At 41.0% G+C, this 16717-nt stretch overlaps 1 protein-coding gene across 1 annotated transcript; it reads left to right on the top strand.

Annotated features, from left to right (window-relative positions):
* The first annotated feature begins 408 nt into the window (after positions 1 to 408).
* Positions 409 to 1979, top strand: LOC119658053. Its single transcript, XM_038065298.1, has 4 exons — positions 409 to 544; positions 604 to 751; positions 801 to 1205; positions 1310 to 1979. The coding sequence occupies exons 1-4, from the start codon at positions 496 to 498 to the stop codon at positions 1884 to 1886; spliced, it is 1179 nt and encodes a 392-aa protein (XP_037921226.1). The 5' UTR covers positions 409 to 495; the 3' UTR covers positions 1887 to 1979.
* Positions 1980 to 16717: the final 14738 nt, after the last annotated feature.

Below are 16717 nucleotides of genomic sequence, written 5' to 3'. Positions count from 1 at the left end.
ACTTCCCTATATATGTCCTCCTATATATGCATGAAAATGTATTAAATATATTATATAAAGACTAGATTTAAGAGAAGGGAACACATCCAGAGTGTAATCTTAACTTTTTATTTTGCTCTGATGATATATATATAGATATATATCACCAACAATCTGTGTGACTAATGTTCTAGGGGAAGAACCCATCAACTTTATATCCTCAGGAGAATTGAAAGATTTCTAGCAGCAAACACTTCAGAGATAAACAAATTCTCACAAGCTATGCAGTACCAGATTGATTACCATTGAAACGCCGCTTATCATTTATAAAAAGTAAATAATAGTCGCATGCAAGCAGAAATATTATCGGCGGCTGTTTAAAGCAGCATCTACATAGTACATGTAAAAACGGACTTTATCATTTCTCTTATTTCTGAAGAACGGAAATACATTTCGATATAAATACTGGAAACGGCCCTAAGAAACGATTCAGTTGCCAGCTTACAAATAAGAACCATGTTTCGAGTGATAGTACTCCTGCTGTGTGGTACAGGCGCAATAGCAAGTAATCTTATATCTTTTATCTTTTTTGCCCAAAGATACTCCTTGATCTTCTCCAAACAGGTAAATGTACCCTGCGCTACCAGCTGTCTTCCCCGCCCATTTTAACCCAGAAATTTGGCTCCCACAACATCATTCTCAACGCCCGAGATGGTCAACTAAGTTGGGATGATCGAGCAACAGTGAATGCTTATTGCCCGGGTGGATTAAGGTGATTTTCTTAGATGGAAGAAAACGGGATTCTAATAATACGCTTTCAGGAATTTACGCCAACATCCAAATTATGGCTATTATAATCCCAGCTCTTCGCAACAAGTTACATTCTCATGTAGTAGTTCGCAAGTTATGTTCGACAGACCTGACACAGGCGTGATCACATCATTTCAAAATGATGGCCAATTGAGTTGCCCCACAACTTCTAAGTTTTACGAAACATTGGTACCTGCTTGCGAATACCAGGGCCTCGCCTATGGTTTCCTTTTGGGAAAACAGGCTGTAGTTCTTGCTGAAGTTTGCTACAACTTGGATCTACTAGAACCTATGTTCCTCCATTACGTAGCCGGCGCACGTAGCACCATCCTTGAATCTCAGACGGCCCATAATGTTGCTAATATAACGACCTCCTCCGTTGAAGTTTTCATAGACAATTCTCTCAGGGAATCAGAGTACGTATAACCCAACTTTTTATTATAAAGAATGCCTTCTGTTCTTTATAGGCTCTAACGAATATTTATAAATTTACTGCCTTTCCCTATTCCAACTCTTACAGAAATAGGACTTTGTTGGAAGCAGTACGAAAATCGCTTCCACAATATTTAGGAGTAGTTCAGTATCAAATAGAGGAATTCATTCCTTTGAGAGAAGCGTCAGGTGTCTTTGGACTCTACGTCGATGACTTTCGTAGTGTGAATATGATTCCTTGGTGGAGATCTTTGAAATTTGGCAACTGGAAGTTGTTAGAAGAAGCTATTGACATGGTGTCAAGAAACGAGACATACGATGTTTTTGCTGGCACTTCAGATATTGTGATCTATCCTTCCAATGATAAATGTATGTCTACCGATTTATTAACATTCAAAGTAGATTCGTATATTCGCAATGTGCCAAAGTATATTTGGAACTACGTTAAGAAAAGAGAAGAGGCCGATGATGGTATCGTTATCATTGGTATAAACTCACCATTTTCCGATAGTTCAAAAGGTGGTGATGTTCTATGTGATGATATTTGTGATAACATTCCGTGGCTAAGCTCCTTGAAAAGGAGCAGAAAAATGGCAGCACTCGGCTATATATTTTGCTGTAAACCAGCGGATGTGAAAAATAAATTGGATCACTTTCTCATTTGATATGTTCTTTAACATTAACTAAATATATAACCATATGCATATGTATGTGAGCATGAGATAAATACAAGAGATAAAATAAAATCTTTGAAAATACCGGCGCTTTTTATTATTACGAATTGAAAAGAAGTGAAAATCAGTGACATGGATAATACCTATCCTAAAGGGGAAAAAATTAATCGGTATAACTGCACCCTTGAGGCTCAAAGATAAAATTTGTTAAGGATACAAGGAATTTTACTAAAAGTAAACTATCTTTTATTATAATCAAACAAGGCCTAATAGGAGCAGCGATAGACATTTATAGGTCACATCTGGGAGCTATATCGGTTCATCATTGATGTGATTTAGCGGTTGATTCAAGGCGTCTGGGCTAAGTGATTTGCCAAGATATTTGACACAATTTATGGGTAGCCCACACAAACCGCAAAGACTGGCTTGCAAGCGTATCAGTCGGACAATGAGGACGTGCCCACCTGAGGACCTTCTGGGAATGGCTCTACTCAATTTACACATACAGATGCAGATAAGGAGGATTTGCATAATATCTAGGAGAACCAGTAAGTGTATTCTTTCTAGGCAGCATCCCGAACTACTAATAATAATCATCGCATATTGAATCCATATTGAATTAGGGCCTTGAAGTGTGTTAGAGTACTTCATACAGTAAATTCTAGGAGACAATGTGGTCAGCATTGCGCTCGCCCGAGATTATTACCTTGACTTGACTCAGGTACTCATTCACAGCTGAGTCGGCTGGTATCCGAAGTCAAATCGCAATACAAATCCCACTGCCACCAGTGTGATTTGAAGCGCGACCTTCCGTACGACAGCCTTGTGCTCAAGCCACTCAGCTATCCGGACACTATTACCAAAGGCAGACAACGAGGCTTCACTTCGATAAGAAGTTTGAAATATGTTAGAGCAACAGAGCAGACTGGTTTGTTGACATACGCCGCCAGTGTCAATGGTCAACGAAAACAAACTATGAACCAATAGGTAAGCACTCCAGCCTGTTTTAAGCGGAAATATGTACCACGGAGGCAGATGTGTATCCTTTAACCTCGAAAGCAACTACATCGGGCAGAACACTGTTATTCTAACCGACAACCAAACGGCTTTAAGGCAATTAGGTCCTACCAGATAAATTCTAAACTGGAATGAAAATGCCTTAACAAACTGAACACGCTCATTCAATAAGGTCTGGATATTTTGGATTCCATTCCACATGAGTAAGAAAGCAATGAAGCAGCTAACGAGAAATTGAGCATGGATGTCGCTATACGGGCCAGAGTCATTCTGAAGAATCGGAAAGGGGTTCATGGTTACCATGCTAAAAACAAAAAAAAAAACGACTGAGGGAACTGTACTGGGCGAACTTACCAGGAATAAAATAGTCCAGGGTGCTCCTAGGAGATATGAACCCAAGCGCCTCCGGATCATAGTAGGAATTCTCACTGGTCACTAAAGGCCGAACGATGAAACTAGATATATCTACGGACATTCTCTGTAGATTCTGTGATGGGAGAAGACAGTGTCCGGCAATTGTGCAAAGTAGGTTCAACGGCATGGGAGATACCAGGTTGAAACACTTGGAAGTAGTTAACCTAATGAAGTTTCTGTCGGCTATAGGTTTAAACGACACACTATAGTTTATAGGTATACTATAACCAATAAAGGGACACAATAGTTATTTTAGGACGCAGTACAACTTCACTTGAGGATGTTAATATTATTATAAGATTGGTCTGCTCCGATTTTTCCCTATTCTTTATGCAACCCAGAGAGATACACGCCCAAGCTTATCCGAATGGCGTGGTTGTGCTAGCTATTGATCAATCCCGATCACTGTGTTTAGAAATATACAATGCGTCGTTGATTTGATTGAAAGTTTGTGCCTCACGCATGCGCTTGCAGCTAATCAAATAAAACCATAACGGTGTTATTTACAAAATGGAGGAAATTGAAAGCGTTTTGTCTTGCAAAGATTAGACGACCTCTTTTGGCCTAAGTGCAGACAGATCTTTTCCTCGACACGCTGCAGGCCTGACCTCATGTCATAAAGAGGAAATTTGTTACTGTCATTACGCGGACGTTCGCCTATGTATCCCCAGTGTGGTTTAAGATCGCACAAAAGCGTCCTTACTGTAAATTAGCCTCAATTCAAAAAACTTTATGTCTGGGTATTACGGCGACACGGGGTATTTCCTTAGAAAGTATCCAACGATCTTTCAGGCTACAATATATACAACCTTACGAGCAGCAGATTACGTGATGGACATCTCTGATCACCTCAAAAATCCTTCAGAAATGTAAAACTTCTTTGAACCTTTTTACTAGATTGAACACGATATGAATTATTATTGTGTTTACGCAAAGCAGACTTGGCATATTGATGTGACGGGTAAGCCGATGGATGACTGCTCATAGTTTCAGCTTTACGTTGGGAAACTTCTTCGTGTAAATCAAACCAGCAGCGGACAAGGTTTCAGTTGGAGTCTCGACCTTGAGCCGACTATTGGCGAACGCTGACAGTCATATATATATTACCAGAAGACGTATTCTTATGGGAGCAATATAGTCCGTTCCACTGTATAGCGCGGAGGTGGGGATGATGCCCTTGACAAGGGGGTGCATTGTAAGCACCTCACCCAAGTGCAGGGGAGCTTTGTGGGTGGTGTCTGTCTATCGCATTGTTTCAGAACCGGCTTTGATGATGATCGCAAGAGTGATCTCCGTTGCTTACTAAAAGCAAAATCACCTACAGCCGCAAGCGCGAAGGCTTAAGAGACGTGGTTTCTTTTGAAGAACGACAATGCACACTACATGAGTGGTAACTCTCCTGACGAAATGAGCCAAGAGGCAGATGGATTTCGCGATTCATCGGCAATTTTGATCTGTCGCTGAATTGAAAGGATGTTGAGATTGCCTATTTCCTTACGCAACTTCTGTTCTGCAATGAAGTAACGGGCAACGCGGATCATGCCTTTTTCATCAGTAACTTTATGCAGACATAGAGGAGATCTCCCCAAGGAACCTTGTCCGAGAGATTCGGGGGAGCGCTGGCAGATGGAGTCGTGTTGCGCGTTATGCTCGGGTTTCTCTTATTGCGATGAAGATTAAGCTCGTTCATCCCATTGGTGAAAGGAATGCCCTGAACTGAAGATTTCCTAAGCCAGGAGAACGATGATAGGGAGGTATTTAATCTGACGGCATACCATTGCGGGAGTCCAACATTCTGTGCGTAAACGCATTCACCGACTCTACTTTAACAAAAATAAATACGATGCATATTACTGCCCGCCTTTTATTTGAGGGCTTAACGGAAAGCAGCTAACCACACATATAGAATTACCATTAGCCCATAAAAAGGCGACCATATGGTGCCTTTGCTTGCCGATCATATGGTTCCTAGATTTGTCTGCGAAAATACGTACTCAGTCGTAATCACCGAGAGAGAAGATAAATGGTCACGAGTCTTTTAGGATTACAGAAGACTCAAAATTGATAGACCAGTAGCTTACTCCAAACTATAATTTTTATTTTACAGCTACTTAGCTTTGTAGTGATGAAGGGGGTAAGTTGCTCCCGAAATATATGTTTACACTGTAAAATAAAATTTGTAGTTTGGAGTAAGCTACTGGTCTATCAATTTTAGATTTGACCTCAAATAGAAGACAATATCTAACCTCTTAGAACAGTCAAATATCGTCGGTAAGCCTACTCCGAATGACGAAATTGTCATTCACACAACCGAATGGAGAATTTTGAATTTCTGCCGGCCAGGAAAGACCTTTGTGATAGAAAGGGCCGCTAGTGCGGGATTTTTATTGTGCTTTAAGAAATGAGGTGTCCGGGTGCTGAGTGGTTAGAATGCTAGGCTGTCGCAGCGGAAGGTCGCGGTTCAAATCTTACTAGTGGTAGAAAGGTTTGTATAGTGGCTGGATAGCGGACACCCTGAGTCAAATCAGGGTAATAATCATAGGCGAACGCATTATTCACCACACTGCCTCATACAGTGGACTGTAGTGAACCATTAGGGTCCTAAATAAAGCAATGTAAGACCCTTCAAGTCCCTAATACATTTGGATTGTGGCGCCAACGATTATTATTATTAAGACATGAAAACCCTAGTAGGGCTTTTAACGAGAAACTGTTCCTTCAACTACCACATGGAAATTGGTCATAGACAGAAAAATCAACTGTCTTTGTAACAGGTCGACCAGAACCAGAAATTGGATTACCAGTAGCAGTGACAAATGGTTATGATTCACGGAGCCCTCCGCATCCTCCAACTAAAGCAACGTAAAGAACGTCATCGCTAACAAGAAGTAAATGGTGTACTCCACCACTTTTATAATATCATTCAAGATGAAATTCCTGTTGGCACTGTCGGAAGCTTTCTTAAAATCGATAAAATACATCGAAATGCTATGTTCTGTCTACTGCAGCCAATCGTTAGACGCAGCGAAATATTTGACTCCAGGGCTTAAAGCTATTTCCTTGGCTTTCTGATAATGGAGCGTTTTGGCTTCGGACCTTGTAGATCGAGTCATAAACCAAGACATCACTATTTTTCCCTTTTGAATTGATAAAGTTGTTTTTGCTGTTGATATTTTCTTCAGCAATCCATCTAGCCTTTAATGCCCCTTTGTTACGCAGAATAAGGGAAGCCTGCGTCTTTCATATGTCAAAACTGATTGAAACAAGTCAAGTTAATTTATGAATATTGAAACTGTTTTAGATTATTTGCCTGTAGTTGTGCCTTTTGGCTAGCACAGGCATTGATGAATTTTCAGTTTCATACGGGTTGGTTTTTCTTTTTAAAAATTATAAAATCTACCGTCCGCGTCCGGTTCAAAAGGGTTCCCGCCCAAGAGAGGCAAATTTTTCTGACTTATATAAAAAAAATCATAATCAAAGAAAAATTGTCCGCTGACTAGGGGTATCCGCTAAGAAAATTTTCACTGTATTTGAAATTAAAATTGGCCAAGGTATTCAAAGTCGACATACTAAAATTCAAGCTTCCCATATGCCGTTCCATCTTGGCTTGGGGTCCTGCCCGACCCGCTTGCTTCTAGCACATGCAGACAAACAGATCCTCGTCAATTGGATAAATGTACCCCCAGTGTGGCCATACACTCTAGGTTCATCCAAAGACGGTTTCCAGCAGCCACAGCAGAGTTCATGTGAGGACACCACGCCACCGAAATTACTGAGAATGTGGAGCATTTCGTATTTCATTGCCCCAACTTTACTGTGCCCTGAACAAGATTAGAAACTATCGCAGCTAAGCGTTTACCACCTGAAAGTATTGTAGAGTTAATGCAGGAGTCAACGGAGGCTAAGTACCAAGTTAAAAAGGTGTTGAGAAGCATTCAAGAATAGCTTAGACAATAAGAGTTCCGAAGAAAACATGAAAAGAAACGAAACAAAACAATCGCAATTAAATCCTGATCCAGCCCCAGAATGCAATGGCAGTCCCGGTGAGAGAGTGGTAGAAGAAGGAGGCGGTTTTGGTGAGTAAGAGTCTCTCACAACTTCATGGCCGGGACCATAAGTTAGTTTTGAATCTTTCCACCTACTAATGATGAAAAAAATAGTAATTGGACGAACAAGCAGACAAACAAATGGTAATGGTGGATGAAAAAGTAGTTGTTTGTCTGCCGGTGAACCGATTTTATTAAGATTTTGTTTTACAAAAAGTCTGAGCAAAGACATTCCTTGAAGAGATTTCAACGGGGCTGGAGAGGGAGGATCTTCTCCCCCCCTACGCTAGCTTGAAAATTCCACACTCACTTCACTCACGTTTTCAAGACCGAAGCCTCTATCTTGAAAGTGAGCTGGAAGATAGAGATTGTATATCCTAACCGAAACTTGTACAATAAGTAAGAATTTTGTTGTTTTATTTATGGCTGGAACTATAATACTTATTTCGACTAGATTATTTTACGGAGTGCTATCAACGCACCAGATTTCTATTCGGTATTTTATTGCAGAAAAGGGAAAGGAAATATCATAAAACAATTACGAATTCTAGAAAAAAATGTCTGTTATAGTCCTTGTATTTTATGTCAGTTTAGAGCTGCTCGCGAAAAAGATGTTGGTTGGCTTATTCAGTCTATTTTATTCATACCGACAAATTGTGTGTGTCACATATAAACCACTTCTAGTGCTGCTTGAAATAACATTTTGATTGTCTAAAATTTCTTATACTATTTTACTTCTAACGGTTTTGGATCCTGTACCACATTTTCTCAGCAAGAAGAGTTAAAGTGCACAATATATTTAGCAGAATGAAAGCCAACACTAATACCTTAAAACTTTGCATTTGAACAGGCGCAAGTCTAAGCCCCGTCTCTAAATTTCTGGCTCTTTTCTAAAAGTTCATAAGCATATTAAATTAATATTATAAATACGAAGTTATCCTACCTGTGCGTACATATGCCTCTTGAAGCTAAAATACTTGCACATTGTTTCCATTTTTTGAAGGAAGCCACATTCTATCAACCGTCGAACCCAATGATGGAATGTTTTCAGCACCGGAAACTTCTGAAAAAATGCTTATACACATATATTGATGTTAGACTTAATGGCTACTTTGCAACTACCTTTCTGAACAAAATTTCAATTGGAACGATCACAATACGTTTCGGGAGTTTTCCTATCACCTGATATCCAGAAACATCTGTATAATGGTCCTTAAGATGAACAAACGACTTTTCTCTAGCCAACGTGGAAAATCCGTTCGTGTTTGCAACTTTCCCCAAACACTGCGCGGTTGTGCCACACTTTTCAAATCTCTTAAATATCTCTTTCATTCGTGCACTATGCACACGTTTCAATCCGATGTCAATCCAGTCAAAAATGGATCCTGGAACGCCAATCTTATAATCATTGCGGATAAGTTCGTCAGTGGTTTTTATTTGAGTTTGATAGAACGGCACTGTGAGAATTGTGGTTAGCTCACTCTTCACAGTTGTAGTCCAAATTACAGCGTGAAATAGCCACAGTAATAGTACAAATCGTAGGAAATTGCATCGTGGCATTCGGACAACTGACCTTTCGATAGAAATATTGTAGATATCGAAAAATAACTCAATTATCCTGAAAATTATTAGAGAAAAGTTAAATAAAGATTGCCTTTCCCTTAATTAAAAGATATTACCTTCTGAAGGGTGTGTGATTTCTTGCTCTGCTGCCGCCTATCATTGAAAAAAGCAAATATGCGAGAACCGTAATGCAAATAGCACCGGCGAACAGAAGCCAAATTTCTTTCCGAATAGACACAAAAAGTGTGACATACGTTTTCCTCCACACCCGTTTAGGAACAATACCTAAAATGGCATCCTGAAATCAAAGGAGACTTCCATTCAAAACAATTATGGTTTGATACCACCAAGCGACTTTACAAAAATCGATTTTACACACCTGCCCATATGTAATCGACGTATTTATGACATTAGATCGGTTCACATCAGGTAACAACCCCCCAATCATACAGTCCAATTGTTCACGCACTAAAAATCCAACAATTCCGCTGGAATTCCTTAATTGCTTATAATTGATTTCACCATAATTTTCACCCAATTCCATCACTCTGTACTGGGTACTGTAGTTCATAAGCTCTCCGACCAAACTTACTAACTCAACTTCAATTCCGCTTAAGGTTCCTGCCTTCGTTTTTGTTACGAACGGGGGGTACGTTACTGCCCCCACTCTGAGTTTGCAACCCTTCATGTTGAGTATTGTTTCATAAGGGATAAGGTTGGTAGTATCCCATTGCACTTTGTCAAAACATATTCCCAGATTTTTAAGTTCGAAAGAAGGTACCACGCAATCATCAGGATATTGCTTCAGCAGGGACCAAAACTGTGAAAAAAAGCAAAAGTTAACCAGGGGTCCGGCGGCTCAGGTATGCAAGATTTTGTGTGTTCCACATGTGAGACTAATTTCATTTACATATAGCTTGTAGACCATTGTGTATTTAAATCTAAAAAGTCAGATTACTCAATGCAGTTAATTTGTATTAAATAGACAACCATGACCTAGTTCAACTTTTTTTTCAGAAAGTGTTCATTGTGCACCGATGTGAATCTTTGCTTTCCCGCATTATTCTTTTCATTCATACTTCATTATTTACTTTCAACCTTGAAAACTTTACACTCGACTGTACATCGGAGTGCATCGACTTTATTTTTAGCTGTGCCGTACTTGTTTTAGTGAACCCCACCAATAATTAAATCCTCATTCATTGACCCTTGATGACCCCACACAACAACGCGAATCAGAGTCAATAATAGACTGACAGATGCATTTAAAACAAATGTAGCATTAAAACAAGAAAGGCTAGCACCTCCCCTGTTCAATCTGGCACTGCAGCAGGTTATACGAAAGCTACCTGTGGACACAAAAGGCACGCTGCTCTATAAGTCCTGCCAAATCGTCGAGGACGATATAAACAACTGGACCCGACCTTTTACATCAGCACATCGTTGACAAAACAGCTAACCAAGTTGTTCTACGAATTAACGAAAAAACGCCGGGTAACCAGGAGCTGGCGTTTCAGGTATGAAAGGTTTTGTGTATTTCCTTTATAAAAACATTTAAGTGGACATTTGTCCCACTAGTACCAAGAACGTAATATATGCATGTATTATGTGAGAATATCCACTTTCGCGTAATACTGATATTCAAAGCCTTGAATTTGCACAGAAGTGACAACTTCGACCTATTATAAATTTGTAAGTGTTAGTGTGACTTCCCCATCGTCATTTTAGGACGAACTTGAGAGGGGTTTTGCATTCAAGTACTAAAAATTACAGTAATATACTATATACTATTATTAACTTTATTTGAACCGATATTGGTATAGCCTAGGCATCATATAGTTGTCGGGTAGTTTCTGGGAATGGGTCCGTGGAAGAAATAATCATTTTCGACCCTCGGCACTCACCACCTTGCCAACAATTGTTAAAACTAAGACCCCCCTTTGGGTTTCGCACTAGCAAAGGGACTAAAGAGTGAATCCCACCTGCTGGTAACTTCTCCTACACCATTTAGGGGACAGGCGAAAGAAAGGAAAGCCAAAGACGTGAACGGAACTGACTTGATGCCAATTCGAGTGATCGAATCTGTTCAAACTGGACACCGCATACCAGGGAACACGTTAAGTAGAAAACAGACGAATGCTCTACGGGATGAGATGAGACTTTTCATGGATGAGGACAGGGGAACTGCAGTACCTCCAAGTGCGGCTTTTCTCGGAGAAATCAAACTCGAGAGGATCGAGTCTCTGGCGGTACGATGTGGGGAAAACCTCATCACAAGCGAACCGCGGCATACAACAGTTATCCATTACATATTCGACTAAGTTTATGTCGAAAAACATAAAGATTGGTCGAACAAACCTGCAGCATGCCAAAGCCTCCTCCTATCTGCTGGCAGCGAGGCTGACAAAGCTGTATGACTGCCCCTACATTTTTCTAGTGCAAGACCTATGGGTGCGATTTCGAATCAGATGCATTAGATCAGTAAAAGGAGCTTCCCACAAGCGATCACAACTCCCAAGCTTAGACGGCATTCCGAATAAAGCTCTGGTAGTGGCCAGGGTTAATGCTCCCAAGTGCTTCGCTGAAACATTTATGACATGTCTCGAAGAAGACACTAATCTGACACTCGCAAAGCAAAGCAAAGCAACGTCGACAAAGATCGGAGATGGCGAACACATCATACATTCGCAACCGACGCTTATATACTTAGGAGTCACGATTGACCAAAGGCTGAACTTCAAGCCGCGTATTAACAATTTAGGAACAAAGGCTGTCAAGGTTGCTAGATTGCCGGCAAGAATGCTACCGAATATAGGTGGCGATATGAAAACTCGTTGGCTCCTTATCTCGAAAGACGTCAGCTCCATCTTATTTTGTGCACCTCCAGTCTGAGCATCGTGATTAAAGCTAGAAGCAAATTGGGGCAAAATCGCAACCTCATACCGATTGAGTGCACTGCAATCATCGTACACTTACCGTGCAACATCAGACGAAACAGGATGTGTGATAGCTGGCATGGTCCCCATTGACATCCTGGCGAACAAGTGTCGACTGCTCTATGACCTACCATATGCAATCGGCGAGTCATGTAACTATCGTCAGCAACAAAACATCAGCAATTAATACAAAGTGAAGCTATTTTGGAGTGGCAAAAAAGATGGGATGATTCAACTCAAGGACCCTAGACTCATAGGATTATTCCAGGCATTTCAAAATGGACCACACGAGGGCAAGCTGAAGTTAGCTACAGCCTAACTCAATTCCTAAACGGACAAAGAGGGTACCGTGTATACCTTTATCGCTTCGAGCGTAACAACTCCTCATATTGCCCGACATGTGAAATGATTGCGGAAGATGCAGAGCATGTTGTTTTAAACTGCCCGAGGTTCGCCGCACAGAGAGCCGAGGTGGAAATTGACGCCGGAGGGCTGCTCCAACCCAAGAATACCGTGGACCACATGTTAGCTTCTGAAACAGCGTGGAGGGCGATGGAGGGCATGGTAGGAGCCAGCGATAGGTTTTGAACCTTCTCACCTCCCAACGCCAAAAAAAAGACAGACAGACAGTAAATCGATTTTAATAACCCACCAGACTTTATATATGACGAAATAAAACCCTCAACTCAACTCTCAAATGGAGCTTACTACCCAGTCTTATCGATTTTAGAAGCCAGCTGCATATACAGAAAAGCTACTCTCCGAGTATACAAAACGATGATAACACCTATGCTATGCTACTGATGTGGAACATGGATCCTAACACAAACATCTGAAGAACTGGTCAATTCCTTCGAGAGGATGCTCCTGGCGAGAATTATAGGAGCTAAACGAGAGGGCGACCAATGGTGGTTCAGACACAACTATGAGTTATACCAAGTATGTGACGATCTTCAAACCTTCAAATTAAAAAACTTCGGAAATTACAATTAGCTGGCAACGTTGAACGTATGTACGATACTCAGACACCTAAAACGATATTCATAGGAGCGTAGAAGGTCGAAGATTGGTAAGAAATGTATGGTATATTAACGAAGATAGCGCATCACTGCTTAGATTTCGAAATTAGAGAACGCGATCGATGGATCGAGATGGTTCGAGGAAAAACATCCTGAATGCCGAGGCCCGAAATGGGTACGACGACGACCCTTGCTAACCTTCGGATCCACCCATGATTTTGAACAATGAATTCGCAGCGGAGACGCGGATTTAGGAGGCCTCGGATCAATCAGTGGAACAGATATTCTCCACTTTAGTAGAAAGTCTCAGTTTATACGGCGCAAACAGCCAGAAAAAAACCGCAGTTGCCCATAATAATAATGATCGGAGTTGCCCATAATAATAATGATCGTTGACTGGTATCCGACATCCAGTCGCAATACAAATCCAAATGCGTTATTGCACTACAAAGTGTGATAATATCCAAGAAAAGTAGATGCAAAAAAATGGCACTTTCGCGGAAGGTAGGGACGAAATGATAATCCCCGTGAAACCCACACTGGACGCAACAGATCTTCCATTAGCAGTAGTTTTCACATTAGTCCACGCTTATATCGAAAAACATAAAAGTTACTCAAATGAACTCTTAAGACGCGAAAGCATACTCCTTTCTACTTTCAGAAAAGCTGGCAACGTTACAGATCAGCCACACAACTCCCAGCTCTGATGAATGTCTAAACATATTGGGGGACCAATATAGACGGATCATTACCTCGTTCGCATAGTGCTTCGGGCTCGAATTACGACACCGGCTACAATCCCCTCTGACGACCAGGTGAGAGTGAATACTTAAGCCATTCACAACGCAGCTTTCCGTAACACCTATAAAGGGAAAAGGATGCCGCAATAGCCACAGCTAACAGATGTCCTGGAGATGAACCATCAACAAATGATCTTTACAACCACCTGAAGAGCATTATCATTGATACGGCCACAAACAGACTTCGCGCCAATCGTAAAAAGGTTGGCATGGCTGATTCGAGTATGAATGTAAGCTAGCAATGGAACGAAAAAACACCGCATTCTCAAAAGATGCGGGGACGCGTGCAGACTTATCACGAACTCCGTCGAGCGGAGAAGCGACTTTAATAATAATAATAATCGTTGGCGCAACAATCCAATTGGATCAGGACCTTGAAGTGTGTTAGAGCACTTCATTCAAGACCGTAACGGTACACTACAGAATAGTCTGCAGGAGGCAATGTGGTCAGCATTGCGCTCGCTCGAGATTATTACCCTGATTTGACTCAGGTACTCATTCACAGCTGAGTCGACTGGTGTCCGACGGGAAACCACGTTACAAATACCACTGCCACCAGTGAAGTTTCAACCGCGGCATTCCGTATGATAGCTTTGTGCTCTATCAGACGAAAAAAAGAAGCCTGAGAGAACCAACAGGTCTGTGAACTCAAAAAGTACAGGGAGCACCAATAAGTCAGGCAAGATGAAGGATGAAGAGGGAAATCTGATTTCTGACAGAATGGACATAGTGGAGTGATGGTTTGAGTATTTCGATGAACTGTTCATTAACCAAAATACCGGCGATTTGGAGATCCCGCCAACTGATGACGACGGACAAATGCTGCCACCACCAAGCACGGAAGAAAAAGTCCGTGCAATCCACCGGCTTAAAAATCATAAGTCGCTAGGAGCCGAAGGATTTACAGGCGAATTGGTTGAATATGGAGGCGATCAACTACTCAAAGTAGTTCATCAACTTATGCTCAAAATGTGGGATAGCGAATCTATACCCGACGATTGGCAAAGTGCCATTATCTGTCCCACACGCCCAGAACATCATTGGCCTATATCAAAGAGGCTTCACTCCAAACAAATCAGCTACAGATTACAGTTTCTCTGTGCGGCAAGCAATGGAGAAACTGCTGGAATATAGTCATTACTTGCACCATCTTTTCATCATTATTTGCACCATCAACACCGCCTATGACAGCATAGCCAGGGTAAAACTTTATACAGCCATGAGAGACTTCGGTGTCCCAACGAAATTGATAAGACTGACTAGGCTGCTCCTGACCAATGTGCGATGCCAGATAGAAGCAGCATGATCATTCTCGAGACCATTCATCATCAACAACGGTCTATGGCAAGGAGATGCCCTATCATGGGTCCTTTTTAACCTGACCTTAGAAAAAGTGACTCGGGATGCAAATGACAATGCAAGAGGCATCATCCTCTTCAAATCTACCCAACTACTGGGCTATGCTACGCAACGAACTCTATAAGCGATACCATGACCGTCGGGTTGTAGATAAAATCCGGCTCAATAGGTTGCGGTGGGGGTGTCACTTAATCCGTATGGACGAGGATGATCCAGCCCGAAAAGTCAATAAAGGCAATATCTATGGTAGAAAGGGAAGACGAGGCAGACCCTGCCTAAGATGGAGCGATGGCGTAGGTCAGTATGCCAGACAGCTTTTAGGGATATCGAATTGGACTTCGGCGCAAAGCCGGGTGTCTGGAGTTCCTTACTAAGGCAGGTCTAGACCAGACACCGATTCTTGCGCCGTTGATGATGACGACGATGATGATGAAATTCTAACGCTAGCACTAAGCCACAAATAGTCAAAAGAAAAGGAAAATTCATTCATTCATTTTAATTGGCATTGCTTCGCTCAAACGCTCTAGAGGGCTTTCGTTAATATTAAGGATATTGACACCAAAACTTACGGGGCTATTGCGAATTACCTTGGTCATGTTTGTCCTTCTATCGAATGACTGGATGACAGCCGCCTTTAGTGAAATGGTCCACAATTCCTTCAGCGAAGACTGCAAGAAAGAGTCAAGCTCATGTTCCTGATGCTGAGTAACAATTAATAATTTGGAATTAGGTGTCCAAAAATTAGACTTTAGGTAAGCCGACACTGATATATCCATTTCAGTTATCGTTTCACAGAACATTATAACATAATCCGGTTTATTAACTGGAACTTCCACACTGTAATAGGGTGCCAGTGTCTTCATAGTAAAGCTTGTGAAGTTTCCAGTCTTCAGGATTTCTCCATGCAGTTGAGATGCAGCTGAGCCGCTCAAGAAAGAGCCATAGACTGGTAGAAGGATTAAAATAGTGGAGTTCACATCAAAGAACTGAATTACTGCGTTTTTCGTGCACCGAATAACAAGATCGCTCTGATTTTCTTTATTCGGAGAAATTTGAGACCAATCAGAGAAAGTTGCGGCTACACTAACTACGAAAACGGTTAAGGTGAAGGTTACTATTTTCATTTTACTCTTCGGATAGTAATTGTTTACAAAGTTTATTTTTTTAACGTTTTTGAAATCGACTTTGATAGTTTCGAATTAATTCTCCTATTGCCCGTGAAATCAAATAATAAAATGAATTGGAACTTCCACCTTTATATATCTGTTCCCATTAATTGGCGTGTGAAATTTTAATAGTTTATTGATAGCACATTGTTATCTGTTATATCCAAAACATTCGACTAATGGAAAATGGGTAATCATTTTATAGCGTTATTAATATGGCTTTGAAAATGAAATATTTCAATCAGGATAGCCATTAACATGCATGTTTGTGTGTAGGATACGAGGCAATTGCATTCTATTTGAGTTTTCGCATTTAATTTACTTTGGTCATAACACTAACAGTTATGATAGAGTTGAAGGTGGATTACAAAATACCAACCAGGAACACTGGCACAATTAACGAAGGAGGTGAAGAGATTGAATATATAGACCAATTCGCTGGCATAAGTGAAAGTAAATGGAACAAGTCAACAAGCTGGACGCTTCGGATATAAAGATTTTG

Source organism: Hermetia illucens, chromosome 5 (genome assembly GCF_905115235.1).
Source record: "Hermetia illucens chromosome 5, iHerIll2.2.curated.20191125, whole genome shotgun sequence".
NCBI classification, from domain to species: Eukaryota; Metazoa; Arthropoda; class Insecta; order Diptera; family Stratiomyidae; genus Hermetia; species Hermetia illucens.
The sequence above is the reverse complement of the archived record's forward strand: the minus strand, read 5'-3'. Positions and strand labels throughout refer to the sequence as shown.